Below are 26560 nucleotides of genomic sequence, written 5' to 3'. Positions count from 1 at the left end.
CCCGTCAGCCTACGGAGATGGGGGCAGGCGGACCCTTGCCGTCAGCCCACGGCGCCTTCTGGGGACCGGAGGGGGGTGTTGGGGAAGGGAGCAAGCAACATCAACAGGGCTGGGGAACCTGGCGCCCTTCGGATGTGTCGGGGGCTGCAGGCCGGCGCATCGGAGGGACGCCAGGTGGGGGGAGGCCGTGGAGGGAAAGGGCCCGGCCGGCAGGTGCAAACCGACGACCGGCCGGGATTCTGCAGGGACAAGGGCTGCCACACCACGGGGGCAGCTGGGACCCCGCCTGGAAAGCAAGCTCTGCCTCGTGGGGGGCCACCCCCACCCACCCCCCCAAAGACCCTGTTCCGCTAAACCAAACCGCAAGGGGAAAGGGCACCCAGACCCAGTGCGTCCACGAATCCCAGTCGCCTCTCCCCACGGCTTCTCCCAGCAGCCAGAGGTGCCCGGCCCAGCCCTCACGGCCCGCTCTTCGTGCCCAGGACCCCGCTTCGTGTTTCGAGAGCGTCGCTGCCGGACCTCCGTGCAAGAGCCGCGTGACGTTTTCCTGGGCAGGGTTTTCAGGGCGACGGGCAGAGCCTGCCCTCCAGCGGCTGTGGGGGCTTGAAGGTGGGGAGGGAAGGAGGGAGGGGCTGCGGGGAGATCACCAGGGCGGAGTGGAAAAGGGCGGAACGACTCCCGGGCCAGTCGCCCCCTCCCCAAAGTCACCTGCTCCCAGACCCCCTCAGTGCTTGACCAGGGTGAGACGCTCCGGCGGTGAACATGCAAACGAAACAGACCAACGGCGGACGAGATTTGATGCGGAAAAGCGTCCCGGGAAAGTCTCTGCCCCGCGCGCCTCCCGAGCCCAGGGAGGCAGGGGGCGGCGCTCTCGTCCCCTGGCGCCCAAGGCGCAACGCGAGGCCTGCCCCAAAACGGGGACGCCTCTCCTTCCGCCGGGAGAGAAAGGGGGGCCGTTGCAGCAGCACCGCGGCCGCCTCTTCCAGCCTCCGGGCTCAGGAGCCGCTCAGAACTCCACTTTGCACGCGGGGAAGGTCTCGTCCTGCATGGCCACTGTGCTGTTGCTGCCAAGCACCGTGACGCCCAGGGCCTGCTGCCGCTCCAAGGTCTCCGAGTACCATTCGTGCATGACCAGCGAGTCAAAGGTGGGGATCAGGGTCACCTGCAGAGGGGCGAGAAGAGGAGGAGGAGGATGGGGGGTTACTGTTACCCCGTGGCGGGCCAAGTGCTGCCGCTGGAAATCCCCCGTCAGCCACGGGCCGCTTTCCCCACATGGCGTTCCTCACATTTGCGTGGCTCTTTCCCCGTTTATAGAGGTTGAACCCCCTTCGCTCCTGAGGTAAAGCCACCAGCAGCGAGAGGGTTAAACCACAAGAGGTTGGGCGTGTCTGTATTTCGGCCCTGCCCCTTTGCCCCCCCCCCCCGGGCTAAAAACTTCCGCAGAACTGAATTTGGTCTTCTGGCTGCCCCCAGTAAATCCCAACAAGAGAGCAAGCTCTGGGCAGGTCTCACACGATGCAGAAGAGGGCAGCCGCTGACGCTCCACTTTTGTCTTTAAAGCAGAGCCATTAAGCAAGCTACTAGTCCTCACCCTTGCTGTGACTTCTCCAGGCGGGGGCTGCCTTCCATTAAAAACACGGAATGCGGAGCTTCGCTTGGCCCGGCTGGCCGTGGGCCGGCGATGCCCAGGGCCCTCCGCCATCCGTCGACGCAAATGGCAGAATCGCTTTCTGAGCGCCCGGGCCCCCCTCTGGGAAGCCCCCTTGGCACAAAGGGCCTCGATCCCAACGGAGTTTGAGGCAAGCGGCGCTACCCGGGGCGGGATTTCAGAACACGGCGACTGCCGCCCGTGACGGGTGAAAGCTATCATTCAAAGTGAAAGCAGGAGAGACAAGGCTGGCCAGAAATGTCTACTTCTGCCCCGCAATTCTAAAATCTCAATTATACAGAGCCAATTTCCCTAAATGCCGCGTTTCTAAACCCGGGGGAATCAAACCACAACTCGCCCCAACGAGATACCGAGACGTTTCCCTTTCTCATCCCAAAATGTAACAGGGCATCATCAGCTGCGCTGCACAAAAAGATAAAACAATGTTTTATCCAACGCTTCCTGTCATGGAAAGTCTGGCTCCCGGAACCTGAGGAAGGCCAACGCCCGGCCCAGGAATCTGCTCACGCTGTGCCCGGCCAGGCGCCCCCCACGGGAAGCCCGCAAGGAGCACGGGCGTGCTCCTGTTCCCCAGTATACTGCCTCCAGTCCTGGCCCTTGGCCATCAGGGTTAACACCCTTCCCCTCTTCCATGAATCTGCCTCACCCCCCCCCCTTTTAACGCTGCCCAGCTCAGTGGCCGCCAGGAGGAGTTGCAGTCCTGCGCACATGCGCACAGGGCCTTCTCCTCCTCCTCTCGAGGCCCACCTGGGTGTCGTTCGCCCAGTGCTGCTTCCCCGCCAGAAGAGCGTCCAGGATGCCCCGCATGACGCCTTCCTTGACGTGGTCCTCGCCGCTGATGACGTAGCACTGGGAGCGGATGTGCCGGAAGAAGTCCTCGTCCACCCACTGGGCGCTCGTGGAGCCGGGGATGTAGGCCAGCTCTAGGTAGACTGTGGGGCGCGGAAGGCCGGCCTTGGGGCCTGGGGAAACGGAGAAAGAGCAGGGAGGGCGCCATTAGCAGGGCGGAAGGAGGGCGCAACACCCCCAGACGCCTCCGAGAAGCTTCCAAGGCCTTGACAGGAACGGAGAGAGACACAACTAGCCCCCATCCACACCCCTGAGGTCTAACCGGAGACTGAGCCCGGGGCCGTTCGCTTGCAACCACGGAGTTATGGGAAGCGGTCTCTCCCAAATTCGCCCCATTTGTCGCCTTAACAACACATGTTGCTTCCAAAGAAATAAAAATAAAGGCGGCAGCAGCTCTGAAGGGCTCTGTGATTTGTGTGGAGGGTCACACAGAGCGTTGGAGGCAGCTACCGTCCTGCGGGAGACCCCTCATCCACGCTTGGAAGAACCCCCCCCCCCCCAAGGTTGGCGGTTCTGGGATCAAACAGACCGAGCGGCCCGGGAGGCAGGCCGGGGTGTGTGTGTGTGAGCGCTGCGCTGGCCCTGCTGCCCGCTCCGCTGGGAGGTCCTCCCTGACCGTGGCGGCTGCCGTCTCACAAGCAGGAGGGGCAGCGGCAGCGTTAAAGCCCCGCAAAATCCCACCTCCTGGGCTTAAGTTTTAAGCAGTCACAGGGCAACCCGGGGCCTGCCAGCCTCACCACTGAGCTGGCAGTGGTGAGGCCACTGGCTACCCTGGCAAGGGCCCGTGGGAGCAGCAGGCCAAAACCTCAGGCATTTCCTGCCCTGTTCTACAAGACTAACATCCTGACTGGCTGGTGAAGGTTTGTGGTGCATCTGAAAGCTGGCTCGCTTTTGAAAGCTTTGCTCCTGCCAATATGTTTTCCGCCGTTTTTACCCGGCGGTCCTGACCAGACAAGAGCTCAGCCAGCCGCTGCCTAGCAAGCAGAGAAAGGGGAGGCCCAGGCCCATGGGCAGGGCTAGCAGAGAGCATCCTTCGCATCCGAGACATTGGGTCAGGGTGCAGCAGACCTTTCCCGCCAGCAGAGGGGGCCCTTGCCACAGAACCGCCACTCATTCATCCCTGAATGGCGTCTATGGAATAATATCCAGGCTGCACCAGAGGGCTCCCCCCTGGCCTTGCTATCTGGGGATGATGGGAGCTGTGTGGGCAGGTAATCTACACTTCACGTAGGAGGGGAGGAGAAGAAAGCAAACATGGCTACGACCCAGTTCGCACATTGACGGCAATCCCGGCTTAATTAAACCAGGGTTTCTTGTTGGGCTAACTATGGTCTGTTTAACAACCCAGAGTGTCCAGGTTGAGACGCCACACTAAGAACAGGGTGACTGTAGGGCATTATTTGAAAGCGGAAAGCGCCGAGCCCACCAGAGGCTCCCGCTAGGTTGCAGCAATTCGTGAGTTAATTAACCTGTGAATCACCTCCATAAATTAGCATTAAACCAGTTTAATACTTCAAGCGGAGATATAGCTTAGCAGGCAACGCTACCTTTTCACCTGGGGGGGGGGGGAGTGTAGGGGGAGGTTAAAAAGCATTTAAAATATGGGGTAAAAAGAGCTTAAACCTTCCTAAGCTGGGAACCAGCAAACAAGCCCAAAATTTAGGCTTAGCAACAGGGCCTTCTTTTTTACAAAGTCATCGTAAACGGAATGGAAAGTAAGACATTCATCTTGAGGAGCACCCGTTAAATCCGAAAGCCAGCAGCTAAAATAGCAGCAACCAGTGAAAACCGCAATCTAAAAGCCCAGAGTGCTGGCTTCAGACGGCTCGTTTAAAAGCAGCGAGAGGTAAGGGGGCCGTCAGACCCCGCGTAACAGCCATCAACGGGGGCATCGAAGGGTGGGGTCTCTGACAAGAATCTGTTGCAGCGCTGCTCAAGCTAAGCTGGGGGTGGGGAGGAGACATGAGAACATGGGGGGGCAGGAAATAGCTGAGGTTCCCCCCACCGCACCCCCAAAATATATATAGGGGCATCATCTGATTAAAGACATCTTCCTTTGTCGGCAAATCCGTGATTTTAAAAAACGGATGATTTGCAAGTGAGGGGGGGGGAGAGAGACGTGGTTTTATATACGAGATGTGCGCAGGTGTGGGTCGGGCCTGAGACCCCCATGGCAGAGCACCTGTTTTTCTTGCGGAAGGCCCCAGGGGGGGACAATCTCCAGAAGGCCCGGGAAAAGACATCCTTCTTTCGGGACCATGAGGACTGGAAACTTGGTGTGTGTGTGTGTGTGTGTGTGTGTGTGTGTGTGTGTGTGTGTGTGAAGGGGGGAATGTAGCTCAGGGGCAGAGCACTGAGGGTCCCACTTTCAATCCCGGTTACTTAAAAAAGATCAGACAAGCAGCAGGTGACGGAAAGACGCTCTCGCACTCGTTCTCTATCCGACCGAGACCCTGAAAAAGCCGCTGCCACTCAGGACCCCGTGGTCCAAAGTTCGGACCCGGTGATGCCACCTTTTCCCGCCTGCCCCCACCTGCAGGGTCTGGAGCTGGACTCATTCTTAACAGACCTGCTAACCGGGGAGACGCACCTGAGTAGATCATCTCAGCTTTCGGCCCGTTGAACTGAAGAGGGGAAAGCCCTCGTAAAAGGTGTAGACGGGCGAGGGGGCTGCCCCACTGCCACCTTTCCAGGTCCCAGTGTCCTCCCCACCCACCCGCTGACTAAGGGGCTCCTGGCTCTCAACCCTGCCCGCCAGCCCCCTACCTACCCTGGGGTCAACGGGAAAATGAAGTTACCTGCCGGAGAGGACCTGCCGGCTCCCGCGAGCGGCCGAGTGCTCGTGCCCCGGTGGCCGACGGGCGCCTTGTTATCGTTGGCAGTGCGGGACGCCGAGGAATCACTCCTGCCCAGGGTGCCCAGTCGGGCCCTCTCCCCCAAAGTGGCTGAAGAAGGCTTGGCCCGGATGCTGCTGCTGCTGCTGCTGGCAGGGGTCGCTTTGGGGGTGTCCGCTTTGGGAGGTGCAGAGCCCACCCGCTGGGGCGTCCTCTTGACCTTGGCCGTGCCTTCTCTCTCGGGGTCCACCATGCAGATGCCGGGCTGGGCGGGAAGGGGGCAAGGGTCTTTCAGGGCAGCCGGGAGTGGGTCGCGGGCCCGGGCCAGGCTCTCCGGGTCGTCGTCCGAGTCCAGCCCGCCATCCGCCGCGCTGGAAGGGTACTCCTCCGTGGCAGGCGGGATGTCAGAGTCCGAGAGGGTGGGCAGCGATTCGCTGAACGAGGTGGGCGGGGTCTCGTCAGCCAGGGGGTGGGGCTTGCGGCCCCGCGGGCCCTTCCGGTGAGACACGGGCTTGGTCAGCTCTTGAGAGAAGTCGCTGCTGTTGGACATGTCCCGGGGACTGAAGTTGGCCGACGGAGACCTCTCCGACTTGGGGTGCTCGAACTCGCACGGGGACACCAGGCAGAGATCCACGTCGTGGGGAGAATCTGAGCGGCGGCCCGACCTGGGCAAGACGTGGCCGTCCAACCGCTGGGCGCCGTGGTGGGGGTGGCAGGGCCGGATGGGCAGAGACATCCCCCCTTTGCCGACCGCGGCCTCCGGCTCTGGGGTGAGCCCTCCAGCCCGGACGTTGCCGCCTTCCTCCTGGGGGAACTCGCTCACCGGTGGCAGGACCTGCTCAAAGGAGATGGAGAGAGACTCGTCCACCTCGGTGGAATGAGGGGACCCCACTTCGGCCGGCAGGGAGGGGGTGGTGATGGAAGGGGACACATCATGGGCATCGTCGCGGAAGAGGCATGGGGACAGGCAGCCCGACGGCTTCTCTTGGGAAGAGCTGGAGTTGTCGTGTGACGCCCGAGGGCCGGAGCCGTCGGGCCGCCAGGCGTTGATCACGGCCGCCGGCTCCTCGGCCATGATCACGTCTTCCACCGGGGATTGGTGGAAAGGTGTGTGGCCGGCACTGGCCGGGGCGGAGCTGGCCGGGGACATCATCTCCAGGGTCTTCTCTTCAGAGCTGCCCCCGCACACCTCCTCGGCCTCCGGGCAGTGGTTGAGCCCCACCCGGATGTCTGTCGGCGTCAGTTCGAAGTTGACGCTCCGGTCGCTCTTGGGAGTCTTGGCCAACGGGGACGGGGGCCCGATCCCTTTGAGCGGGGAGCTGGCTTCCAGATGCCGGAAAGGCTGCGGGCTCTCCGGATCCGCTCCTGCGCTCAGGCCGTTCTGGGGGGGCTCCAGTCCGTTCCCGTGGCAATCCGGGCCGCCCAGCGGCGAAGGCTCCAGCTCGGTCTTGGCTACGGTGATGACTTCATGGTTCTCTGCCGACGCCTTCTCCGACGGGCCTCCCTTGGCACTGCTCGGCCGCTTGAGCGGGGCTTCCTTGGCCGGCTTGGCCTTGGGCTTGTCCGCCTCCTTCTTGAGGGTGGGGATGGCCTTCCGGAAGCTGCCCACCTTGGTCGGGGGCCTCTTGGCCTCCGCACTGGGGGTTCGACGCAGGTCCTTCGCCAGCGGCTTTGCGGCCTTCTCTTCCGCCTTGACCTCCTTCTTGGCCTCCTCCCTCTTCGCCGCCTCTCTCCTGGGGGGGTCGACCTTCGCTTCCCTCTTGGCCGGCTTGCCCTCCTTCCTCTCCGGAGCGACGTCCTCCTTCGGCAGCGGCTTCTTCACGTCCTTCCTGGCGGCCGCCTTCTCCTTCGACTGCTTGGGCCGCACGTCCTGCTTGAGCTTTTCCGTCGAGGACTCCGCCTTGGGCCGCTCCTCATCGATGCTACCTCTCGAGGTCTCGCTGGGGGCCTTCGGTCGGTCTCGGGGATTGGCCAGCTTGGGCTCCCGCTTCTCCTTCGATACAGGCGTGCTGAACTCGGTGAGGCTGAGCCGAGACCCCGACTTGAGGCTCTCTTGACTGACTGTCCTCTTTTGCTTGATTTGGGAGGAGGAGGAAGAGGAGGAGGAGAACGATTCCACGTCCTTCTGCGTGACCACCGGATGCTTGAGGAACTCCAAGTGCTTGACCTTCTCCAGCCCTTCCAGGATCTTGCCCTGGGGCGTGCAGCCCGGGAACAAGACCCGGACGATCTTCTCCGTGGGGCTGACGGGGTGCCAGACCAGCAGGGCGCAGATGGAGGTCAGGCACTGCAAGGGCAGCTCCAGCCCCTTGGGGTAGCCGTTGCCGCACCACTGCTGCATCAGGAACTCCAGCTCCTTGCTGCCTTTGACAGGGTTCAGCACGTACATGTCCAGGCGCCCCACGCCCATCTTCTGGAAGAGGATGGTGGGCTCGGCCTTGGGGCCGGCGTCCCGGGAGAGCGGGTGGGGCCGGATGCCCAGCTTGCGGAGGGACTGCAGCGCCAAGCTGGCCTCGTCACAGCTCTTCAAGACCCCCGAGTCCCCTTCGATGGCCCGCAGCTTCTCCGAGGCGTTGAGGAACACCACGCCCAGCTCGGGGGAGATGAGGTTCTTCCCCCAGTCCTCGTTCTGGGAGCCCTGAGAGGAAAGGTCTTCCTCCATCTCGGCCAGCTTCCTCTGCAGCAGGCTGTTCACCCCGGGGAGGCTGTCGGTGCCCACGTGGGTCACCAAGATGGCGTCGACGCGGTCCAGGTGGCGCACCAGTTTCCAGAAGGACGACCGAGGGTTGGAGCCCCCGTTGACCAAGATGTTGAAGCCGTTGACGGCAAAGAAAGCCGAGTCGCCTCGCCCCCCCGGGAAAATGTAGCAGCAGGGCCGGGAGAGTTTCAGGAAACCCACGGTGCTGGGTGGCTCCAGGAGGTCAAAGGGCGACGGAGGGTCCAGGGACTCGGAGAGGTACTCCAGGAACTCCTGCAGGCCCTCCATCTCCGGCAGCACGCAGCCCGGGTTGAAGCGCAGGTCGATGAAGTCCAGCAGGTTGTGAGGGCCCAGCCGGGAGTCCTTCCATTCCCCAAAGTCCGGGCAAACCACGGTCAAGCTGGTCTTGGCAGAGGGGTCTGCAGAGCTGAGCAGCTCCCCGACCTGCAAGGAGCGTGGAACAGAAGCGGGTCGGGGAGAGACAACACAAGAGTTGGGATCCTAGAAGAGTGGCGTTGGAAGGGGCCTATGAGGCCATCCAGTCCAACCCCCCGCTCAGTGCAGGAATCCACCCTAAAGCATCCCTGACAGAGGGCTGCCCAGCTGCCTCTTGAAGGCCTCCAGTGCGGGAGAGCCCACCGCCTCCCTAGGTCACGGGTTCTGTTGCCGTGCTGCTCTAACAGTCAGGAAGGATTCTCAACCTCGTTCAGCCATCCCCAACCTGGGGTTTCTGTTCCCACCCCCACAACCCCAAGTCATCTCGAAGGAACCAGGCTGGGGAGGGCAATGAGGAGAAAAATATCCGGCCCAATCCAAGTGAGCCTCTTGGAATTTGCCTGCCTGGTGACTTGAGCGAGGCAGCCTTGCTTGGATGCTGGGGAGGAGACGTCCTGGACTGGGGGGGCAGGGAAAGGAGGAGAAAGAGGAGAGGCCTCGAACCCTCCCGGTTGGCCTCCGTGGCAGCACCTAGAGCCAAAGTGAAGATCCCCGCTCTAGTTTTCAGGGTGGGGTGGGGGCATGGCTTTTGAAGACGGACTCCTCAAGGCCCTGTTGCACCAAAGACAGAGAAACCATGCTGGGGGGGTGGGGGAGAGGGGAAGACCAAGGCACCAACACAAGAGGAGCCCCCACCCCCTTGATTCTTTGGGGTGCCTGGGCCGTGTCATTTCAAACTGCAGACAGCCCTGCACAGAGCAACGGTGTCCGGGGGGGTGGGGGAGGAGTCCTGAACTAGGTTAATTTCAGGGATACAGGTGCTGCTGAGCTCCTCCAGCTTTCTGGCCCTAAAGCACAGGGGCGGGGTGGGGCGGGGCGCACCTCTTTGTCAGCAAAGATCTGGATGAAGTCCCGCAAAGAGAAGGTGCCCGTCTGCAGCACCAGCTCCCCCGTCTCCTCGATGCAGGGCCCGGCAAAGATCAGCAGCTTGTGCCGTGAAGGGTCAGTGATCAGGTTGCGGAGCTAGAAGAGGAGAGAGAGAGAGAAAATGAGGAGGGAGGCGCTCGAATCGCCACTTCGGGCGGAACACCAGCTTTGCACGCAAAAAGGCCCCTAGTTCGACCCCCAAGGTCTCAGGGTAGCAGAGGTCAACAAAGGCCTCCCCATAACCAGAGAGCCGACGGCAGGCTAGGAGGCTGCAACCCTAACTGGAGAAAACGGAGGAGGTGGCTGCAGTAACATCCGTGCGCCCCAGTTGCATCCAGGCTAGGCTACTGGAATGCTCTTCGGCTGGTACAGAATTCAGAACGTAAAGCACAGAGCAGGCACCAATCGCCTCAGCTGCCTGCCGGTTTCTGGCCTCCATCCGAGGGGCTGGCGTTGATCTCCAAAGCCCCCAAACAATTTGGGATCACGGGAGTTGACTGCTTTCTGGCCGCCACTGGCAACCATTGGAACGGCAGGAGGCAGGTACAAAGCCCTTTTCAGTGGCGGCACCCCAACCCTCCCCCAGGAAGTCAGCATGGCCCCCGTTCGCTAGGGACTTGTTAGCAGACGTAAAAGAGGGCGTTGTTCCACCTAGTTTTTTTAAAGAAGGGATTCGGACATTTATGCTGGCTTCAGGTTTTAGCTGCTGCTGCTGCTGCTGGGTTCTCGGCATTTTCAATGGACCGGTCCGTTTTTTCAAACGAAATTACGGTTTGTGTTTATAGGTGGTGGCGTAAGACGCAACGCAAGGCTTTGCACCCGCAAAGGAAGAATGTGAATACATTCAGACAGACAGTGGATCAAGGCCAAATTGAGCAGACCAGTCTCCCCTAAACCCGGTGGTCTCCGGATGTGTCAACGACAACTCCCATCGCTCGCCCTGACGGGAGTTGTAGTCTGACAGATCTGGAGGGCACCAAGTTAGAGAGGACTGAAAGAGTTTTCTCAACTCTGCCGTGAGAGGCGAGCTGCTGTGTCAGGCACGGCGCCCCTCAAATCCGAGGTCTCTTTCTGCCCCGGACTAGACTGGGGAAATCCGCACACACGAGCCCCACCACCGGCCTCTCACCTCGTCACAGATCGACTTGTCGGAAGGGTTCAGCAATACCAACGTCTCCAGGACCTCCCCGCGGTGATGGAGGGCGCGCTGACCTGCAGAGGGCGAAAGAGGCAGCAGAGCTGGGAAGGGCCTCCAGGGCTGGGGCGACCACTCTGGGCTGATCCAATGCAGCATCTCCGTGCTCCGGAAGGCGACATGGCAAGCGAAGGCCGCCCCCTCTCCCCCCGCCCCGTCCAATGGCAACAGCAGAGATCTTGCCAAGCTGGGCGGCCTCACGCGCGCCATCAACGTTGCGTACACACTAACGGCAAACTCATTCTCCAGGTGCCAAGATGCAGCTAAAACAGCGGCATTCACACGCAAGAGGGGGGTATCAGTGGGTTTGGGGGCATGCCAAGGCTTGCACAAGTACAAAAAAAAAAGGTTAGAAAGAACTGGGGGGGGAACCCAAAACAGCCCAGTGAACACCAAGCATGCTCCGTGGGGGCCGGAATGCTGCCTGTTTGTTGGAGAGGGCGAGGGGAAGACTCTTGGGGAACGGCCATGGAATATATCCCAGCAAGAGTTGGGGCCGTGGCTCAGTGTTAGAGCTACATCCTTCTGCAACTTCTTTGGCTGCCAGTCCAGGTCCAGGCCTGATTCAAAGTGCTGGTACTAATATTCAAAGCCCTGAACAGCTTGGGGCCAAGTTATTTGAAGGAACGCCTCCTCCCATATGTGCCTGACCCTAAGGTCATCCTCAGGGGCCCTTCGCCGTGAGCCCTTGCCAAAGGAAGTGAGGCAGGTGGCTACAAGGAGCAGGGCCTTCTCTGCTGTGGCACCCCGGCTGCGGAATAAGCTCCCTAGGGAGGTTCGCTTGGCTCCTTTCGTCACCAGCTGAAGCCCTTTTTATTTTCTCAGTATTTTAACACTTAATTTAACTTAAATGTAAACTCTGCTGTTTAAATTCCATATTTTAACCTATATCAATCTTTGCGGTGTGGTTTTAATCCTGCTTGTGCTTTTTATATTGTATTTTGTATTCGTGTTTTTAAATTGTTGGTTGTTTTTATGCTCCTCATAGAGCTTCGGCTATTGGGCGGTATAAAAATGTAATAAATAAATAAATAAAATAAATAAAATCCTGGGAGAGGCCAGCATCAGGGGCCGTAGCTCCATGCCAGAGCCCCCCACTTTGCATGCAGGAAGTTCTAGGTTCGACCCCCGGCGGGCGGCACCTCTGGGCAGGGCTGGGGGCTGCCCTAGTGTTCCCCGAGTGGTGGCTTGAAGGCTGATGATGCAGCCGCCACGGCCACGGGGGACATGGGAACAACCTTTCTTCGATTCTAAGACGCACTTTTCCCCCCATATAAACATCTCTAAAAATGGGGTGCGTCTTAGAATCGCGGGTGTGTCTTAGGGTTTTTTTCCTGTTGGTGGTACTGAAATCAGTGTGCGTCTTACAATCAATGACGTCTTACAATCAAAGAAATACGGTCAGCAGCGTGTCTCAACCAGTCTTCGCCCACCTGGTTCCCTCTGGATCTATCGGATTGCAACCCCCATCAGTCCCGTTGGGCATGCCGGCTGGGAATGATGGGGGTTGCAGTCCAACACATCCGGAGAGAACCAGGTTGGCGAAGGCTGGTTTAGAGAGGCCCTTGACAGAACTCAGAATCCAAGAGTGGGGGGGTGGCCTGGCCCCGGGGAACCCTAAAAACAACGGGATAAACGAGGCGGGGGAGGCCACAGCCAGGCTGCCGGCGGTAAACGGCCGAGGGCACCCTCTTCCCCCTCCTTCCGCACCAGCGCTTTCAGTGTGCTGCGACGACTGCCACGAGCCCATTTTTGGCTGGAAAGCAGGACGTATGTTAAAAATAAACCCCACGCGGGCTCGCGGAGGAAAGAATTCCGACCCCGGTGGCTGTTTTGCATTGCGCTGTGTTAACTCTTTGCATCCACAGGATGAGGAGGAGGAGGAGGAGAAAGGCTGGAGTTCACATCCCCAGGAAACAGGGAGGCCCACGGCCCGAAAAATCAAGGCGAGGATTTCTGCTGAGCAGCAGGGCGGAGGGCCGATGACTCTCTTCCGCAGCCAGAGGAGGAGGCAGCCGGGGGCTCCCTTCGCAGGAAGGGGCAGGACACGGGGGGGGGCGGAGAGCGCTTGCGGCGTGCGGCTCGCCGGCCAGAGTCATGCTCCCAACAGGGCCAAGGGAGGGCCGTGAGGGAGGCAGGAAGTGAGGGTTGTACCTGCCAGGAAAAGGGTGGAAGAAAAGGCCGCGCTAGAATACATTCCCCAGCCCAAAGCCACCTTTGGGCCCAGGCGGAAGAACACCGCTCTGTTCAGGATGCGGGTGAGCGTCACAAGCGGACACCATCGCCCTCTGAGCCGGACGAGGGCACAGCTCCGTGACACCGCCGGGTCTGACTGGGAGAGGCTCCCCTCGCGGCACCCGTCTCCAGGGGAGCAAGTCCAAAACGATACTTTGGGAGGGGGACCGGCAAAAACAGGCCCTCTCCCCAGAGGCCGCTGCAAACACCCCTCCCTTCACAGTATGCTTGTCAGTAGGGTCCCCTCCCTCTCACCCCCAACGCCAAAACAAACCCCCAAACTTTGACAGGGGCTCCCCAAAAGCAGAGGGGGTTGCTGGGGCATCGAGCAGAGACCAAGCCATGGAAAAGCCGTTTTGAGACCTGCGTCAGAGACGAGCAGGAGGCGGCGGCAGCTGAGATTCCAGGAGCCAGGAGCCGTGGGCGCAGGACCGGACCTGCACAGCGCCAATATCCCAGCGGCGGCCGATTCCTGCTTGCAACCAGCAGGAAGACGGTACAGCAGCCGGCCCGTTTCCAACGAAAGGCTTCCTGACTCGCCAGCGCAGGTGCAGATGGGGGCTGAGCTCCAGAATCGGACCGGCTGATCTCTGCAGCGTCCCAGGACGGGAGGCGGAAGGGGAAGGGTGAGTCTCGGGCCGGGGAAGCATATGCAGGAGGCTGGAGAAGAAAGCTCAAAGGGGAGCTCAAGTCACGCGCTGCCTAGTTCTCTCCGAAGCAGGCCAGCCGCAAAGGCGCTGAGCTGCAACCGTTCAAGGAGAGCGACAGGCGTCAAAAAGCCGCAAACCGGGGTGCGGGGAAGAGGCAGGCTTCAGTTCAGGCACAGAGATTTGGACTCCGGGCCTCTGGGGCTAAGGAACCAAAGTGTCCCCATGGAGCCACGGAGGGAAGAGGACACCCAAGGGGACCACCAGAGAGCAGCACAGCTTTTTGCAAGGGTGAAAGGAGGAGAAGGCCTCGCTTCCCTGAGAGAAGGCAGCAGCCGCTAGCCAGCCGCGGCGCAGGGAATCTCGCGCCTGTTTTCCCCCAGGAAGAACAGCTGCCGGGCCTGTCTGGTGCAAGCAGCAGGGGAGGGTCAGCTGAGCAGGGAGCGGCCCAGTGCGGCTCAACAAGAGCCGTTTTGTCTCTCCGGCAGAAAAATGTTTGCCTGCCCTGGCAAAACGCAGAGAAGTCGCAGCTCTGCCCCGGAGGGCTTTGGGGAGGGTGGGTGGAGCTGCCCCCAAAGACAGTGGCGGCTGCTACCCAGCTGCTCCATCCTGCCCACCGATCCAGGCGGCGACGGGAATCCGTGCAGAGTCATCTGAGGACGCCGCCAGCGCGGCCAACGTGCTGGAGACCCGATTTTGGCTCGGAGGAGTGATCACAGACTCCCAACGTGCTCAGTTCGGATGATGGGGAGAGTGTTACACACAGCGCACCATCCAAACTTGGGGGGGGAGGGCAAAAGGAACCAGGACGTCTCCCGTTGAGGTTGTGCAGTCCGGCTTGGATTTCCGGCCCACGCAATGAACCGTTTGGGGACGGACGAAACGCCTGCCGTTCCCCTCGACTGCCGAATGGAACCTTCCACCTTCAGAGACAATATGCGCCCTCAGCCCCCAGCATCTGGTATCGAAACACCTTCGGGCGTTTGAGGGACTCGACAGCCCTTGCTCTCTCTGACGCAGCAGGACTGCTCTCCTGATGAAGCACTCCCAAAGTCATGGGAGACAGATAAAGCGCCATTACGAATGAAGAAAGCCCAGGGCAGAGCCTCTATTAACAGAGGCAGTCTATCTTGGAGTTCCAGTTGGCAGGGAACAAAACAGGGGAGGGCCGGATGTAGTTAACGCAGACTGTTTGGGGGCCTCCTGGCATGATCATGACATGATGCGGGCTAAGGAAAACTCTAGAGCAGCCACCCCAGGCTGGGAATGACAGACCAACACATCTGGAAGGCACCAGGGTTGGGGGGCCTGCTCTAGAGCCAAGCCTAAAGAGAGGGAAGGGCTTCAACAACAACACCCCTCCGTGTTTCGATGAACTTCGGAAGGCCGCAGAAGGAAGGACAACAGCATTGCGCTGTTGTACAGCCAGCCTGAGGAGGTGGTTTCCTCACATGGTCAGATTTGGACCTGGGACCCCTGTTTGGCCAGACTGTATTGACCTGGGATCCCTGTTTGGCCAGACTGTATTGGACCTGGGATCCCTGTTTGGCCAGACTGTATTGGACCTGGGATCCTTGCTTGGCCAGACTGTATTGGACCTGGGGTCCCTGTTTGGCCAGACTGTATTGGACCTGGGATCCCTGTTTGGCCAGACTGTATTGGACCTGGGATCCCTGCTTGGCCAGACTATATTGGTATTCCTGCTTGGCCAGACTGTATAGCCAATCAGCCTCTTTTTAAAATAAAAAAAAAGAGAAAGGGAGAGAGAGAAAAGGAACCGTGCTAAAGCACCTGACGAGAGCAGCCACGACGGGTCCCCCAAAAGAGACAGATCTGAGGGTCTTCTGAAAGCCTGCCACATACACACCTGAGGCCCCTCAGTACCAGAAGTACCCAGCCCTGAAAATCCAGCACAGCCCCACAAGGACTGGAGAGCCAAACCCATCTATTCCGTGGGGACTGTTACAGAGAGCGCCCTCACCTACAACTCCACCTGCCCATTATGAAGGCCAGGAGCGGACGCACCTGGCGCACCGCAGATGTGGTTTCATCGTGTTTTCTTGCATAGTTATTTGCTGGTTTGCATGTCTTTTTATCCCTGCATGCCACGTTGAGAGGATTTTGCCCTTAAAAGGTGGGTTAGAAGTAATAAATAAATAAATGCAAGACCAGCTTTGCTGCAACATACCAGCATCCCTCTTCGCTGTCCAAAGAACTGATCCTAAAACGCCTTCTAGGTAAGACTTGAGCAGAGGGGGAGAGAGAAGGAAGGCAGGAGGCCGCTGTCTCAGAACAGCTTTCGGCCCCCTCTCCCTCCGCCCCAGAACCCATTTGCACCGGCCCCTGAAAAGCATCCGTGAGCTCCCAGGCAAGCCAGAGGAAGGCAGGAGAACAGGACGCGCTTGTCATTATCGTATCCCAGCTGCAGCGCTTCAGGATTCCCAGGTCAAAGAGGGAGCCCTGGGGGGGAGGGGGGATTCTGGGGGCGTGCTGCCCCTCCCCACCCCAGAAGCAACGTCTCGGACAGCTCCTTACCTTTTACGATGTCCGAGAAGGTGGCAGAGTGACGAGAGACAAAGAGTTTGAGTTGCTGGTCAAGGTTGCAGGCAGTAAGGTCGATATCCCAGGAGCGGATCCCTGGAAGAGGGAGAGAAGAGAGAGACAGAGAGAGAGAGAGAGAGAGAGAGAGAGAGATGACACAAAGGCTAAGAGGTCTCCCAGGGATGGAGGGGCATTGCAGAGGGGTCACTGGGGCTCGGACCAAGAGCCAGGGAGGCCTGCAGAACGGTGTGCCCCCCCTCCCCATGGTGAGCAAGGCTGGACCGCTGGAAGCATGGAGACATGTACCGGGGGGGGGAATTCTTCCACCAGTATTACAGCCTCTTCCCTCAGCGCCCTCAAGAATCCAGGAAATGGAGGCGGAGGGGAATAACAGAGTCGGTGCATTCAGTGGTACCACATCATGAATCGAGAACGCCCCTGCCCCTAAACACACACACCGAAGTCATGGAGAAATTAAGGGTGCAATCCTATGCCTGTTGGACAGGAAAAGAGGCCGACAACTCCCAGCATGCTCCAGCCAGCTGGCTGGGGCATGCTGGAAGTTGTAGCCCCCTCCCCCCCTCTAAACAGGCATAGGATTGCGCCTTAATTTACTTCGGCGGGTCTGGCCTTTTCCCATCAGGCCCTGGCGGAGGGCTTCCTCCCTTCCCCAGCTGAATTTACGGACCACCGCCAGAATCACCCGGCAAGGGCAGACCCCGGGGACATCCGTCTCGCTCAGCGCACCGGTCCTCACAGTACTGGAGACGGAGGGCAATGCAGAGAGCTGGGAGGAACAGCCACGGAGGCCCGGCCCCCACCCACCCTGCCGCAGACAGAACCACCCGCCGTTACATGGACCCTAACCCTAGCCTACATTGGGGTGGGGTGAGGTGAGAACACCGCTTTAACGCTCCGGGGACAGATGAGACCAGTTCAACAGCAGCGGAAGGAAAACACACACCCCCACCTCATTACAGGGGTCAAAGCCCCCAGGGCCTTCCGGAGCCACCCCAAGACCTGGAGGGGCTTTCTTTCCAAGGCATAGCTTCCGTGGGGGGGGACGGGGACGTGGCTGTATGGTGGTTTTATGCTCCCTTTGCCTCTGGAAGAGCACCGCAGCAGTCTCAAACAGCAAGTCACAAATTCTGCATTCTTCATCTTCTTTAAAGTTTCCAATATATATGTATAAACAAACATACAAAATACAGCAAACTTTTCTTCAACCAGAAATTTTAACAAAATTCCTTTCTTTTCAAGCGTCACCTTTTTATTCCTTCACCCTGTTCCTTCTCCCAGCCGTGCCCGCCTCCCAGAGATTCCCCCTATTTCTCTTTCTAGGGTGGTCTACCCTTTTTCTTTATCTCTTCCATTTTAGTGTGTGTGTGCCCGTGTGCCCTGCTTCTTTTTCAGGTATTCCAGAGAGTCCTATAAGCTTCTGCCAAAGTTGTTCTATTCTTTTCTTTCTTCATTTATTCTGCATATTTTTTATTTTATTTTATTTATTTATTACGTTTTTATACCGCCCAATAGCCGAAGCTCTCTGGGCGGTTCACAAAAATTAAAACCACAATAAAACAACCAACAGGTTAAAAGCACAATGACAAAATACAGTATAAACCCTTCTTAAAATTATCTCTTTGCTTTATTCCTCTTTGAAGTTGTACCTTCTGTGTCAATTTTTCACTAATTGCCATTTCCCAAATTTTCCTTTTCTATTCCGCATTCTTCTAATGAAGTCTCTTTAACTCCGGGGGGGGGGGGGGGAGAGGCACTGACCCCTTCATGATTCGTATCCGCAGCCGCTTTGCTCTTCCTTTTGTCTCTGGGGCCCCCTCCCTCCGGCCCCCTCCTCCCAGACACCAGCCTGCCCCACAGAGCTCCTCCGAAGGGCCCCTAATGTTCAAGCCCCAGCTGCAACGGACACCGTCGTCCCCTTCCCTCACACGGAACGAGAGCTTTGGTCTCCCAGCGCCCCGAATGTCTGCGGTCGTTCCGTGCCCTCACATCGGCTCGGCCCGGTGCAAGCAGGACACAACCAAAATTGCCTACAGCAGCAAGATGCTGCATGGGGGGGGGGGGAAGAGTTAAGAGTGCTGCCGGCAACCCGAGGGAAGCCACGCGCTCCTCAGCCGGACGGATGGCAGCAGGCGTTGCTGGCATGAAGGACCCGGAGTTTCCCTCCCTAAACACCCCGCTCCGCCCGCCCCCGCCCCCCCCCCCCGCCACAACCTCCCAGCTTACATAACACAAGCGCAACTTGCGTCAGCCAAGACACAAGACTGCAGCCCTCGCAAAACGGCCCCGGCCGGTGTGCGCGCGCTCGTGCCTCGACTGCGGTGGGAGAAGACTCTGCTGCTCGAGAGCCCGGCGTGGCTGATGCACGGTGGCCCAGGGGTCCCTCCCCAATAGATCCGCTTGCTGTGCCGGGTCCGCGTCTCTCCGGCGGCGGAAAAAAGTCCGGGGGTGCGGAACGTCATTCCCTCAGCCCATCTGCAAGCCGGGCATGCAAGCGACTCAAGGGCGGACGTAGGCAGCCCAGACGCCGGTGCAGGGGATGTGGAAAGGGGCCATAATAAGCCAGCCTCTTTTAATAAAGAAAAATAGGAGGAGGGAAGATAAACAGCCCCAAAGCCCCTGCCAAGAGGGGCAGCGAATGGGTCCTCCCCCCCCACACACACACCCAAGGGAATCGTCCTGGTTGTCACGCAAAGGATCGCAGCACCCACGTGCCCCAAAGCCCGCTTGGGTCTCCGGCACGGGAGGTTCTGCCCACTTGGTGGGTGAGCAGCTTACATGTTTAAAAAATGGCCACTGCCCAGGATTGCAGCACAGAACCAGAGGTCATCCAGGAGCAGGCTCAGTCCTTGCCGGACAAGGGGATCTCGACGCCCATCAAGTGCCTGGAAGGCCAAACTCGAGGGCGGCCAGCAGAGAAAGCCGCCAGCTGCCACGCAGCTCCTCCACCGGGCGCGACCCGTAGCCCTTCCTAGGAGAGCAACAGCGGCTCTGGAATCCCCCCGGGGCTGAGAACCGCGGAGCCGGTCTCCAGAATCGCTCGCCCCAAGCCACAAGGTCCCAAAACACGAAACGGCACGAGAAATCGCCTGGAAGAGCCCGGCGGCCCATTGCGGGAAGACGGCCCGCCCAGCTTAGGTGTGCCACGGAAGGAGAGCAGCTGCCGCCGGACCCTCGCTCTGTTCCCACCTGGGACGGGACGGAGAAGCCTGGCGGCGTTCTGCAGAGGGACCAGGCCCACGTCCCCAGAGGGGCCGACCCCAGCTTCTCTCCTGGGAAGGAGTTCAAAGCAGCCTTCGGGTGACATACCGAAATTCTCCACTCCGAGGACCTCAGAAGCTGGCTGATAGTCAGACCCTGAGTTACAGGCCCTTCCTCCAAAAATAAAGCAAGGTGCTAGTCTTCGTGGTTCTGAATCAGAAGCTTATTGGACTAGGAGACGCGTGGCTCACCTAGCCCAATATTGCAGACACTGGCTGGCAGCAACGGCCCTGCAAGGTGAAGAACATGAGAAAAGCCTTGAGGCTGGATCAGACCCAGGGTCCATCTAGCCCAGCATTCTCATCCCACAGCGGCCAAACAGCTCCCCACAGTAAACGCCCTTGCAGGACAGGAGTGCGACAGGACCCTCCAGCCCACGTTCCCCAGCAAAATACTGCCTCTGACATGGGAGGTGGCACACAGCCATCACGACTATGTGCAGCCATTGACAGCCTTTTCCCTCCAAGAAGTTATCCAATCCTTTTTTAAAACCATGAGTACATCTTGCAGCAGTGAGTTCCATAGTTTAACTCTGCCCTGCGTGAAGAGGTCCTTGCTTTTATCTGTCATGAATCTCCCACCCATCAGTCTCGTGGGACAATGACCCCTCTGAGAAAGGGAGGGTATAGATCAACCTTCCTCAACCTGGGGCGCTCCAGATGTGTTGGACTACAACTCCCAGAATGCCCCAGCTGGGGCATTCTGGGAGTTGTAGTCCAACAGATCTGGAGCGCCCCAGGTTGAGGAAGGCTGATCTGGATATTTCACCGGCTGGTTAAATCCTGGCTCTTCCCAGAGGCCTTTCCAGGGACTTCCCTGACTTTACTGCTGCCGCCTGGTTTATTCAGATTTACTAGGCTTTTAACTGGTGCTCATTTGGGATTAAGTTTTCCTCTATTTACCTCTTTGAGCTCTTGAAGGGAGGAAACGTGGAATTAAAGTAAAATAAAATGCAGGCTGAGTTCTGAGCGTGTGTTCTCAGGCCTGACCCAAGACTCTCTGCTTTAAAGGGGGGGAAAGGGAACCTGATATTAAAAGTCTGTTGCAGTTATTTCCTGTTTAGTGTCAGGACACAGGAAGTGCCGCAGAAATGGGAAGCGCATGAGCTAACGGGGAAAACTGAGGCTTGGCTCTTCCATCGGAGGAACGGGCTTCTAAAATCAGAAGAAAAAGAGGTCTAGATTCTACACCCAAGTTGTCCCAGTTCCCAAAGATGAGCCGCGTGAACAGATCAACAACACACACACAGAGGCGGGGAGAGAAAGACAAGAGAGTCCTTTACATGCATAGGGACTAGGAACTTTTAAAGAACGGTTAAATATATTTGGCCCGGTGAGCCGCCTTCTTCCTGTAACGGCTTCATACCGAGTTTCTCTGCCTCTGGGTGGCCTCCCTAGAAGAATCTAAACCCAAAGGGACCCAGAAAGACTAACCCGGGTCCGAGACACAAACCGTCAGCAGAGCCGGGAGAAGGGCAAAAGCGCCTGGGATTTCTCTAGGCCCAGGGAATGTGCAGCCTCATTTGGGTGACAAAACTGGAGGGCTTCTGCAAGGAGAACTGAAAGATCCACAGCAGAGTTTTGTGCTAAGAAGCTATGTAGCATGGGTGTGGGTGTGCGACGGGAGTTGTAATTTCTGTGCAGGCCTGGCATATAGCATGGCACCCTAAGGTTTTATTTCCTTTAAAGCACCGGTTTTTAACACTTCAAGCAACGCCATTCAGCGCACGCACACAAAACCTGGGACTGGGCCTGCGATTCTCCTGCAGGTCACAGGGGGACCTCGACTCCACGCCTTGAACCCGGCGTCACACAGAGCAAACCGCTTTCTAATTCAACCCACAACTTTGAGGGGAAGAGCAGCTCGGCCCAGAAGCACCCAGATGAGGAGGGTGGAAAGCCACACTTTTTAAAGACTCCCCAGTGAGTGGGCCACGCCTTGTTAAGGAGGCCACAGGCTCCGAAAGGCAGAAAAAGGAGCCAGGAAGCTCTCCGGCCGCTTCCGGGCTCACCCAGCCCAAAGACGTTGTGACGCATCCTGACCCATCAGCCCAGCGCTGCTCACAGGCAGCAGCTGAGCCATCGGCGACACATCACCCCTTCCAGGAAGGCCTTTTGAGTCAGCCGCTGCGGCAACACAAACCACGTGCCCCACGGCTCATCGGCCGACGTCCGAGCCTAGAATGTGCAAGCCAGCGGCCACTCGCTGGCGAGCGTCCAACGGAGGCCTCGGCCCAAGCCCTGAGGATCCAAGAGAAGGCAGAAGGGGGGGCACGAGGGGATGAGGCCAGCCAGCCGGCCGACCTATTTTGCATCCACAGGGCCCATTTGCAAGGCTTCCTTCCTGATCCGCTCGAACTTGAGTCCGCGTGCTCTGCCGTCCGTTTTCCTAAGCCTGGTTCGCCCTCCTGGCAAAAGAGCGGAGCGCTCCCTCTTTAGAAATCCGGAGCCTGAAGGAATTTATAATAACTGCATTGCCTCTACAGCCCTTCTCAGTGCAATCCTTACAACGACCCTTTCAGGAAGGCCAGTATTTCCATCCCTACGTAGCAGACGGGGAACTGGGTCCCAGATAAAGGGGTTCACTGAAGGCCAACAAATTGAACGTTTAAAGTAGGAACTGCCTGACTTACAGAGGCCGACGCCTGCATACGCTACGTTCTCGCCTGCACGCAGGTGACGCACAGCCCTGAATACATCAAGGGGGGGAGAGCTATGACCACAGCAGGTGAGGCAGCCGCCTCGCTGAAGTCCAGGTCCTGGTCTGACAGTGGAAACTTGGAGCCCCCCATTTCCACCCGAGAAGAAACGGGGAGGTGGCTGTCATAAAAATACGTTGCCTCGTGTAGAACTGAGCGGGAGTCAATCGCACACAGAGCTCAGACGTCCCCCGTCTCCCAAACGCTGGCAGATTGCAAACTTCTCTCCGCTGCCAGGAGAGCTGGGAACAGGTTTCCTTTCCTTTTCAAATGCAAGCAAGGATCCCCAAGCATCCAAACGCCTGGCGCTGGTGGCATTGCTGGCAGGACCAGCCAGGCAGCGCAAGCCCTCCCTGCAAGCAGATACAAGCCGCCCTTTCATCCCGGCTGCCAGAGGAGAGGCGCCCGGACAGGTGCACGCTGCAAATGCACCTTGCAGAAGTGACTCAGCTGCACCCAGGAACAAAAAAGCCGCCCCTCCGGCTACGGGAAGGCAGCCACCTCCCTGGGCCTCGCAGGCAGGGAAGAATTAAAAGCAATTTGCTTTTCAAGGGCAATTACAGAAGAAGAAAGGCTCCTGCTTGCCTTGAACGTCTGCCGTTTGTTTGCTGGAGTTCCGCCTCGCCTGGCAAACTTTCCCCTGCTCCCCTCCAGTGCGGGACCCCCGGGAGAAAACAGGGTCTTTTCTGCAGTGCAGCATCAGCCCCCAGAGCTCAGCCACCCTCAGCCTGAAGCAAAGCTGTCTCCCTCCTGGCTGGACTACAACTCCTATCATTCCCAGCCAGCAGAGGGTTCAGAGTCCAACACATCTGGAGGGCCCCAGGATGGGGAAGGAGTTGGCGTCTCCTCCTCTAGTACCCAGGCCTTGCACAGGGAATCCCTTTAAGAGCCTCCCAGGGGCACGGCAAGCGAAAGGGAAGTTCTCCTTGGCCTATCGCTGGCCAGGGCGTGAGGCGGGACGGATGCCAGGGGCCCGCGGAGCGGTCAAGGCACGCGGTGGCTGCACCTTCTCCAACCCCAGCGCTTCCGAAGGAACCTTTCAGCTGACGTGCTACGAAATCCAAGCCCCGCACATTGATGAGATCAGGCACTACCGAAATCAGGAGCGCAAGCCCTCCCCCCCCCCCCCGCCACAAGCCGAGCGGCTGCCTCAGCTTCCATTCTGAGCCAAACCGAGGGATCGATTCCTAATACCTGCACTTCCTTCCCATGTGCCTTGGTTTGCCTTCCCCCCCCCCACCACCACTACAAGCTTCCACAGCTAGGAAATCTCTCCTGGATGCTTGGCCACAAACGCTCCCTCCATCTCAGCGGACGCGACCCCTTATTTCTGCTTCCAGCACCACAAAGAAAATGCTGGAGATGCAGGCCCTGGACACCCTCCCCGGTGTGGCTGCAAGGATGTTCTCAGCCAAGGAGCTGGAACACACACGCGCATTGGCACGTAGACGGCCTTCCGATGCCCAAACACAGTCCCAGATTCAGAAAGGCTCTCTGATTCCTTGCTTGGAGGAATAAAGAACGTTCCAGAGTTTGGAATCTAAGAATTGCCCTTTTGATGCTCACTGCTGCCCGAATTGTCATTCCAAAGGCTGCTACATCTTTAAGGTGCTTAAGGCCTGGAATAAATCCCTTTCTCCAATGGATGTAACGGACAGCGCTGTTAGACTAGGATGAAGAGACCTAGCAGCTCTGATGCTGGATCAGATCAAAGGTTCAGCTAGCCCTGTTCACGCAGAGGCCGACCAGCGAGCAGGACACGGGTGCAACAGCACCCTCCCGCCCATGTTCCCCAGCAACTGTCTCCGATACCGGCTAAGGACAAGCATCCATTGATAGCCTGCTCCTCCAGGAATCTATCTAACCCCCTTTTAAGGCCATCCAATGCTCAAATGCTCCGCACAGCCTTAACCTGCCTTACAGGGTGTTTTGAAGATAAAATGGTATTGAGCTTCATGGGAGGATACCAGCCATAGGTTATAAAAGACGATAAATTTCTCTGGCTCCTGTTTTCCACCACGTGCTTGTTCCAAGCTCCCACCCCACCCAGCCCCATTCTCCAAAGCCCTGTCAAATCTGTACTCTTGTCACAAAGCTCCTGGATCAAGTCTGCCACATCGATTAGTCCGAAGTTGTTCAGGGTGTCTCTCGACAGGCACTTTACGGGCAGACTCCAGGCGACCCGACTCTCCATCTTGGATCATCGAACACATTTAAAGCGCATGAAATACAGACTCGCCTGGATTCACCCGACACGGAGCGTGTGCGGCGCGTTATCATTTTCAATTCCCTTTAATTGCAGGCCGATCCTATCTGTGTTTACTTGGGCGGCGAGTTCCACCCGCTCCAATGGGACCCGGTCTCAAGTGTGAATCCAGGATTAAAACTTTGTTTACGTGCGTAATATAGAGGAAGCAGCTTTTATTTTGTTTTTCAACTACCACACAAAAGTACCAGCAGCCTTGGCTTCGAATGACACTTCACCTACTCAAACAAAACAATCTCTTATTTATTTACTTTAAAAAAAACATACAATGTTGCCGGCCAGCCGAGCGAGACATCTTTCAAATTCTGTTTGCGTAGATAAAGGTAAGACGTGATTCATTCAGGCTGCAGCCTTATACGCACCCTTCCCTGGGAGCCCATCCCATTGAGCTCAATGGGGCTTACCTCTGAGTAGGCCTGCCTAGGATTGCACCATCAATTTTTGACTGCAAGCCTCTCAAAGGGAAATACCCTGAAATTAAGGTTGGGGGGGGGCTGCAGGCAGCAATTCAGCTTTGGGCTAATGACAAAATTCCAGAAACAAGAACACGCAGAGCGCTTTTCGCCTGTCATTCTCCCCTTATTCCAGCTCCCTCAACTCCTAGCATCCCCGCTTCTTGGCCGTGGTCCCTGGGGATGATTGGAGTTGTAGTCTAAGACATCTAGAGGCGCACCAGCCTGTTCTTAAGAGTCCCCTCCCCACAACTCCACCCCGCTCTTTCCTACCACCCCCAGGCCTGCATTTTGACCCCCCTACACCCACACCTTCCATGCCTCACTGGGGGGGGTCTTTCCCCCCCAACACCCCCTCTCTCTCCCCCCACCCTTTTTTGCTTTAGTGTTTGTTTTCCCTCTTTTGCTTTAGTGTTAGTTTTCTCTCTGTTGCTTTAGTGCCTCGCCTACCTCGCAGGGCTGTTGTGATGAAGATGAAAATAGGAGGGTGCAAAAACAGAAAGAGAGAGAGAGAGAGAGAGAAATAAAAAGAGGGAAAGGACCCCCAAGGCCTCCCCCCTCCTCACCCCCTTTGTTAAAAGGGCAAGAGGCAGGCATGAACTAATTAACCAATTAACTAATTCACTAATTAGGCCAATTACAATAAGCACAGGCAAGCAACTACACGGGCTCCTGCCTTCATTGCCGTTTATTTCGGGGGCCCCCACCCCAATTCCATAAGCACCCCGCCCCTCCCCCCACTTCCGGCGCTCCCCCTCCCCCCACTTCCGGTCCCCCCTTCTCACCGGCTCTGACGGCCCCCAGCACCGCCCTGCGCAGCCCGGGCCGGCCGCCCCCGGTGCCGAAGACCACCACCAGCGTGAAGCGGGCGGGCAGGGGCCCGGCGGGGCCGCGGGGGTCGCCTCCCCCCGCTCCGCCGCCGCCTCCCGCCGCTGCCGCCGCCGCCGCCATCTTGTTTGGCGCCTCACAGGCGTCCGTTGGCCACGCCCACCGCCGCCCAGGCTTTGAAGGCGCCCCTCGCGCCGGCCACGCCCACCCGCGTCACCGCCCGCCAATCAGGGGGCAGGGGGCGTGGCCGGCCGTCGCCCGTCGCGCGCTCCTGCCTGCTCCGGCAGCGAGGGACGGAGGGAGGGAGAGAGGGCGCTACTGAGCATGCGCAAGGCTCGCCTCCCCTGTTTGCAACTGTAGTGAACCGGGTGGGGGCGGGGCTAAGGAGGGGGGGAGAAGCAACGCCTTGAACATGTGCAGAGTGCAGTGCCTCTCCTATGTGTGGGAGGAGGGGTCATTATTATTATTATTATTATTTATATAGCACCATCAATGTACATGGTGCTGTACAGAGTAAAACAGTAAATAGCAAGACCCTGCCGCATAGGCTTACATTCTAATAAAATCATAGTAAAACAATAAGGAGGGGAAGAGAATGCAAACAGGTACAGGGTAGGGTAAAACTAACAGTACAAAGTAACAGTAGAAGTCTGCACAACATCAAGCATGTGCAGAGTGCAGTGCCTCTCCTATGTGTGGGAGGAAGGGGTCAGCGGCTAAAAGACTGTCTTTTTTGCTAAGTGTAAGCCGCTCCGAGAGCCTTTTTTGGCTGAGGAGCGGGGTATAAGTATGATAAATAAATAAATAAATAAATAAAGGACAGGCCCCTGAGCATGTGCAGAGTGCAGTGCCTCTCCTATGTGTGGGAGGAAGGGGTCAGCAGCTAAAAGACAGGATCCTGAGCATGTGCAGAGTGCATTGCTTAGGTGTTGCACACTGAAGTGAGCTGGAAGGGGGAGGGGCTGAAAAGAGCAGGCCTCTGAGGATGTGCAGAGTGCGGTGTTTCT

General features: G+C 58.2%; 1 protein-coding gene across 3 annotated transcripts; it reads right to left on the bottom strand.

Annotated features, from left to right (window-relative positions):
- On the bottom strand, positions 1-25612 carry MAP1S (microtubule associated protein 1S). 3 transcript variants are annotated; one of them, XM_063146860.1, is made up of 7 exons: positions 25511-25612; positions 16025-16126; positions 10542-10624; positions 9368-9508; positions 5317-8494; positions 2417-2631; positions 1-1162 (listed from the first exon to the last, which is right to left on the bottom strand). In XM_063146860.1, the coding sequence occupies exons 5-7, from the start codon at positions 8336-8338 to the stop codon at positions 1007-1009; spliced, it is 3393 nt and encodes a 1130-aa protein (XP_063002930.1). In that variant the 5' UTR covers positions 8339-8494; positions 9368-9508; positions 10542-10624; positions 16025-16126; positions 25511-25612; the 3' UTR covers positions 1-1006. The 3 variants fall into 3 exon arrangements, with proteins under 3 accessions (XP_063002930.1, XP_063002931.1, XP_063002932.1); XM_063146861.1 differs by lacking the exon at positions 25511-25612 and adding an exon at positions 19358-19385; XM_063146862.1 differs by lacking the exons at positions 9368-9508; positions 10542-10624; positions 16025-16126; positions 25511-25612 and adding an exon at positions 8623-8677.
- Between the last annotated feature and the right edge of the window lie 948 nt (positions 25613-26560).

This window comes from Elgaria multicarinata, chromosome 23 (assembly GCF_023053635.1).
Source record: "Elgaria multicarinata webbii isolate HBS135686 ecotype San Diego chromosome 23, rElgMul1.1.pri, whole genome shotgun sequence".
Lineage (NCBI taxonomy): Eukaryota > Metazoa > Chordata > Lepidosauria > Squamata > Anguidae > Elgaria > Elgaria multicarinata.
Note: the sequence above shows the minus strand (reverse complement) of the source record. Positions and strands in the feature narration are given on the sequence as shown.

Excerpts from the sequence above, each read along its gene's own strand:
- MAP1S (XM_063146860.1), bottom strand. The coding sequence starts at position 8,338 with ATGGAGGGCCTGCAGGAGTTCCTGGAGTACCTCTCCGAGTCCCTGGAC. Across the intron at positions 2,632-5,316 it reads CGGCAGGTCCTCTCCGGCAG|GCCCCAAGGCCGGCCTTCCG; the intron begins GTAACTTCATTT and ends CCGTTTCCCCAG. Across the intron at positions 1,163-2,416 it reads ACTGGGCGAACGACACCCAG|GTGACCCTGATCCCCACCTT; the intron begins GTGGGCCTCGAG and ends GCCCCTCTGCAG.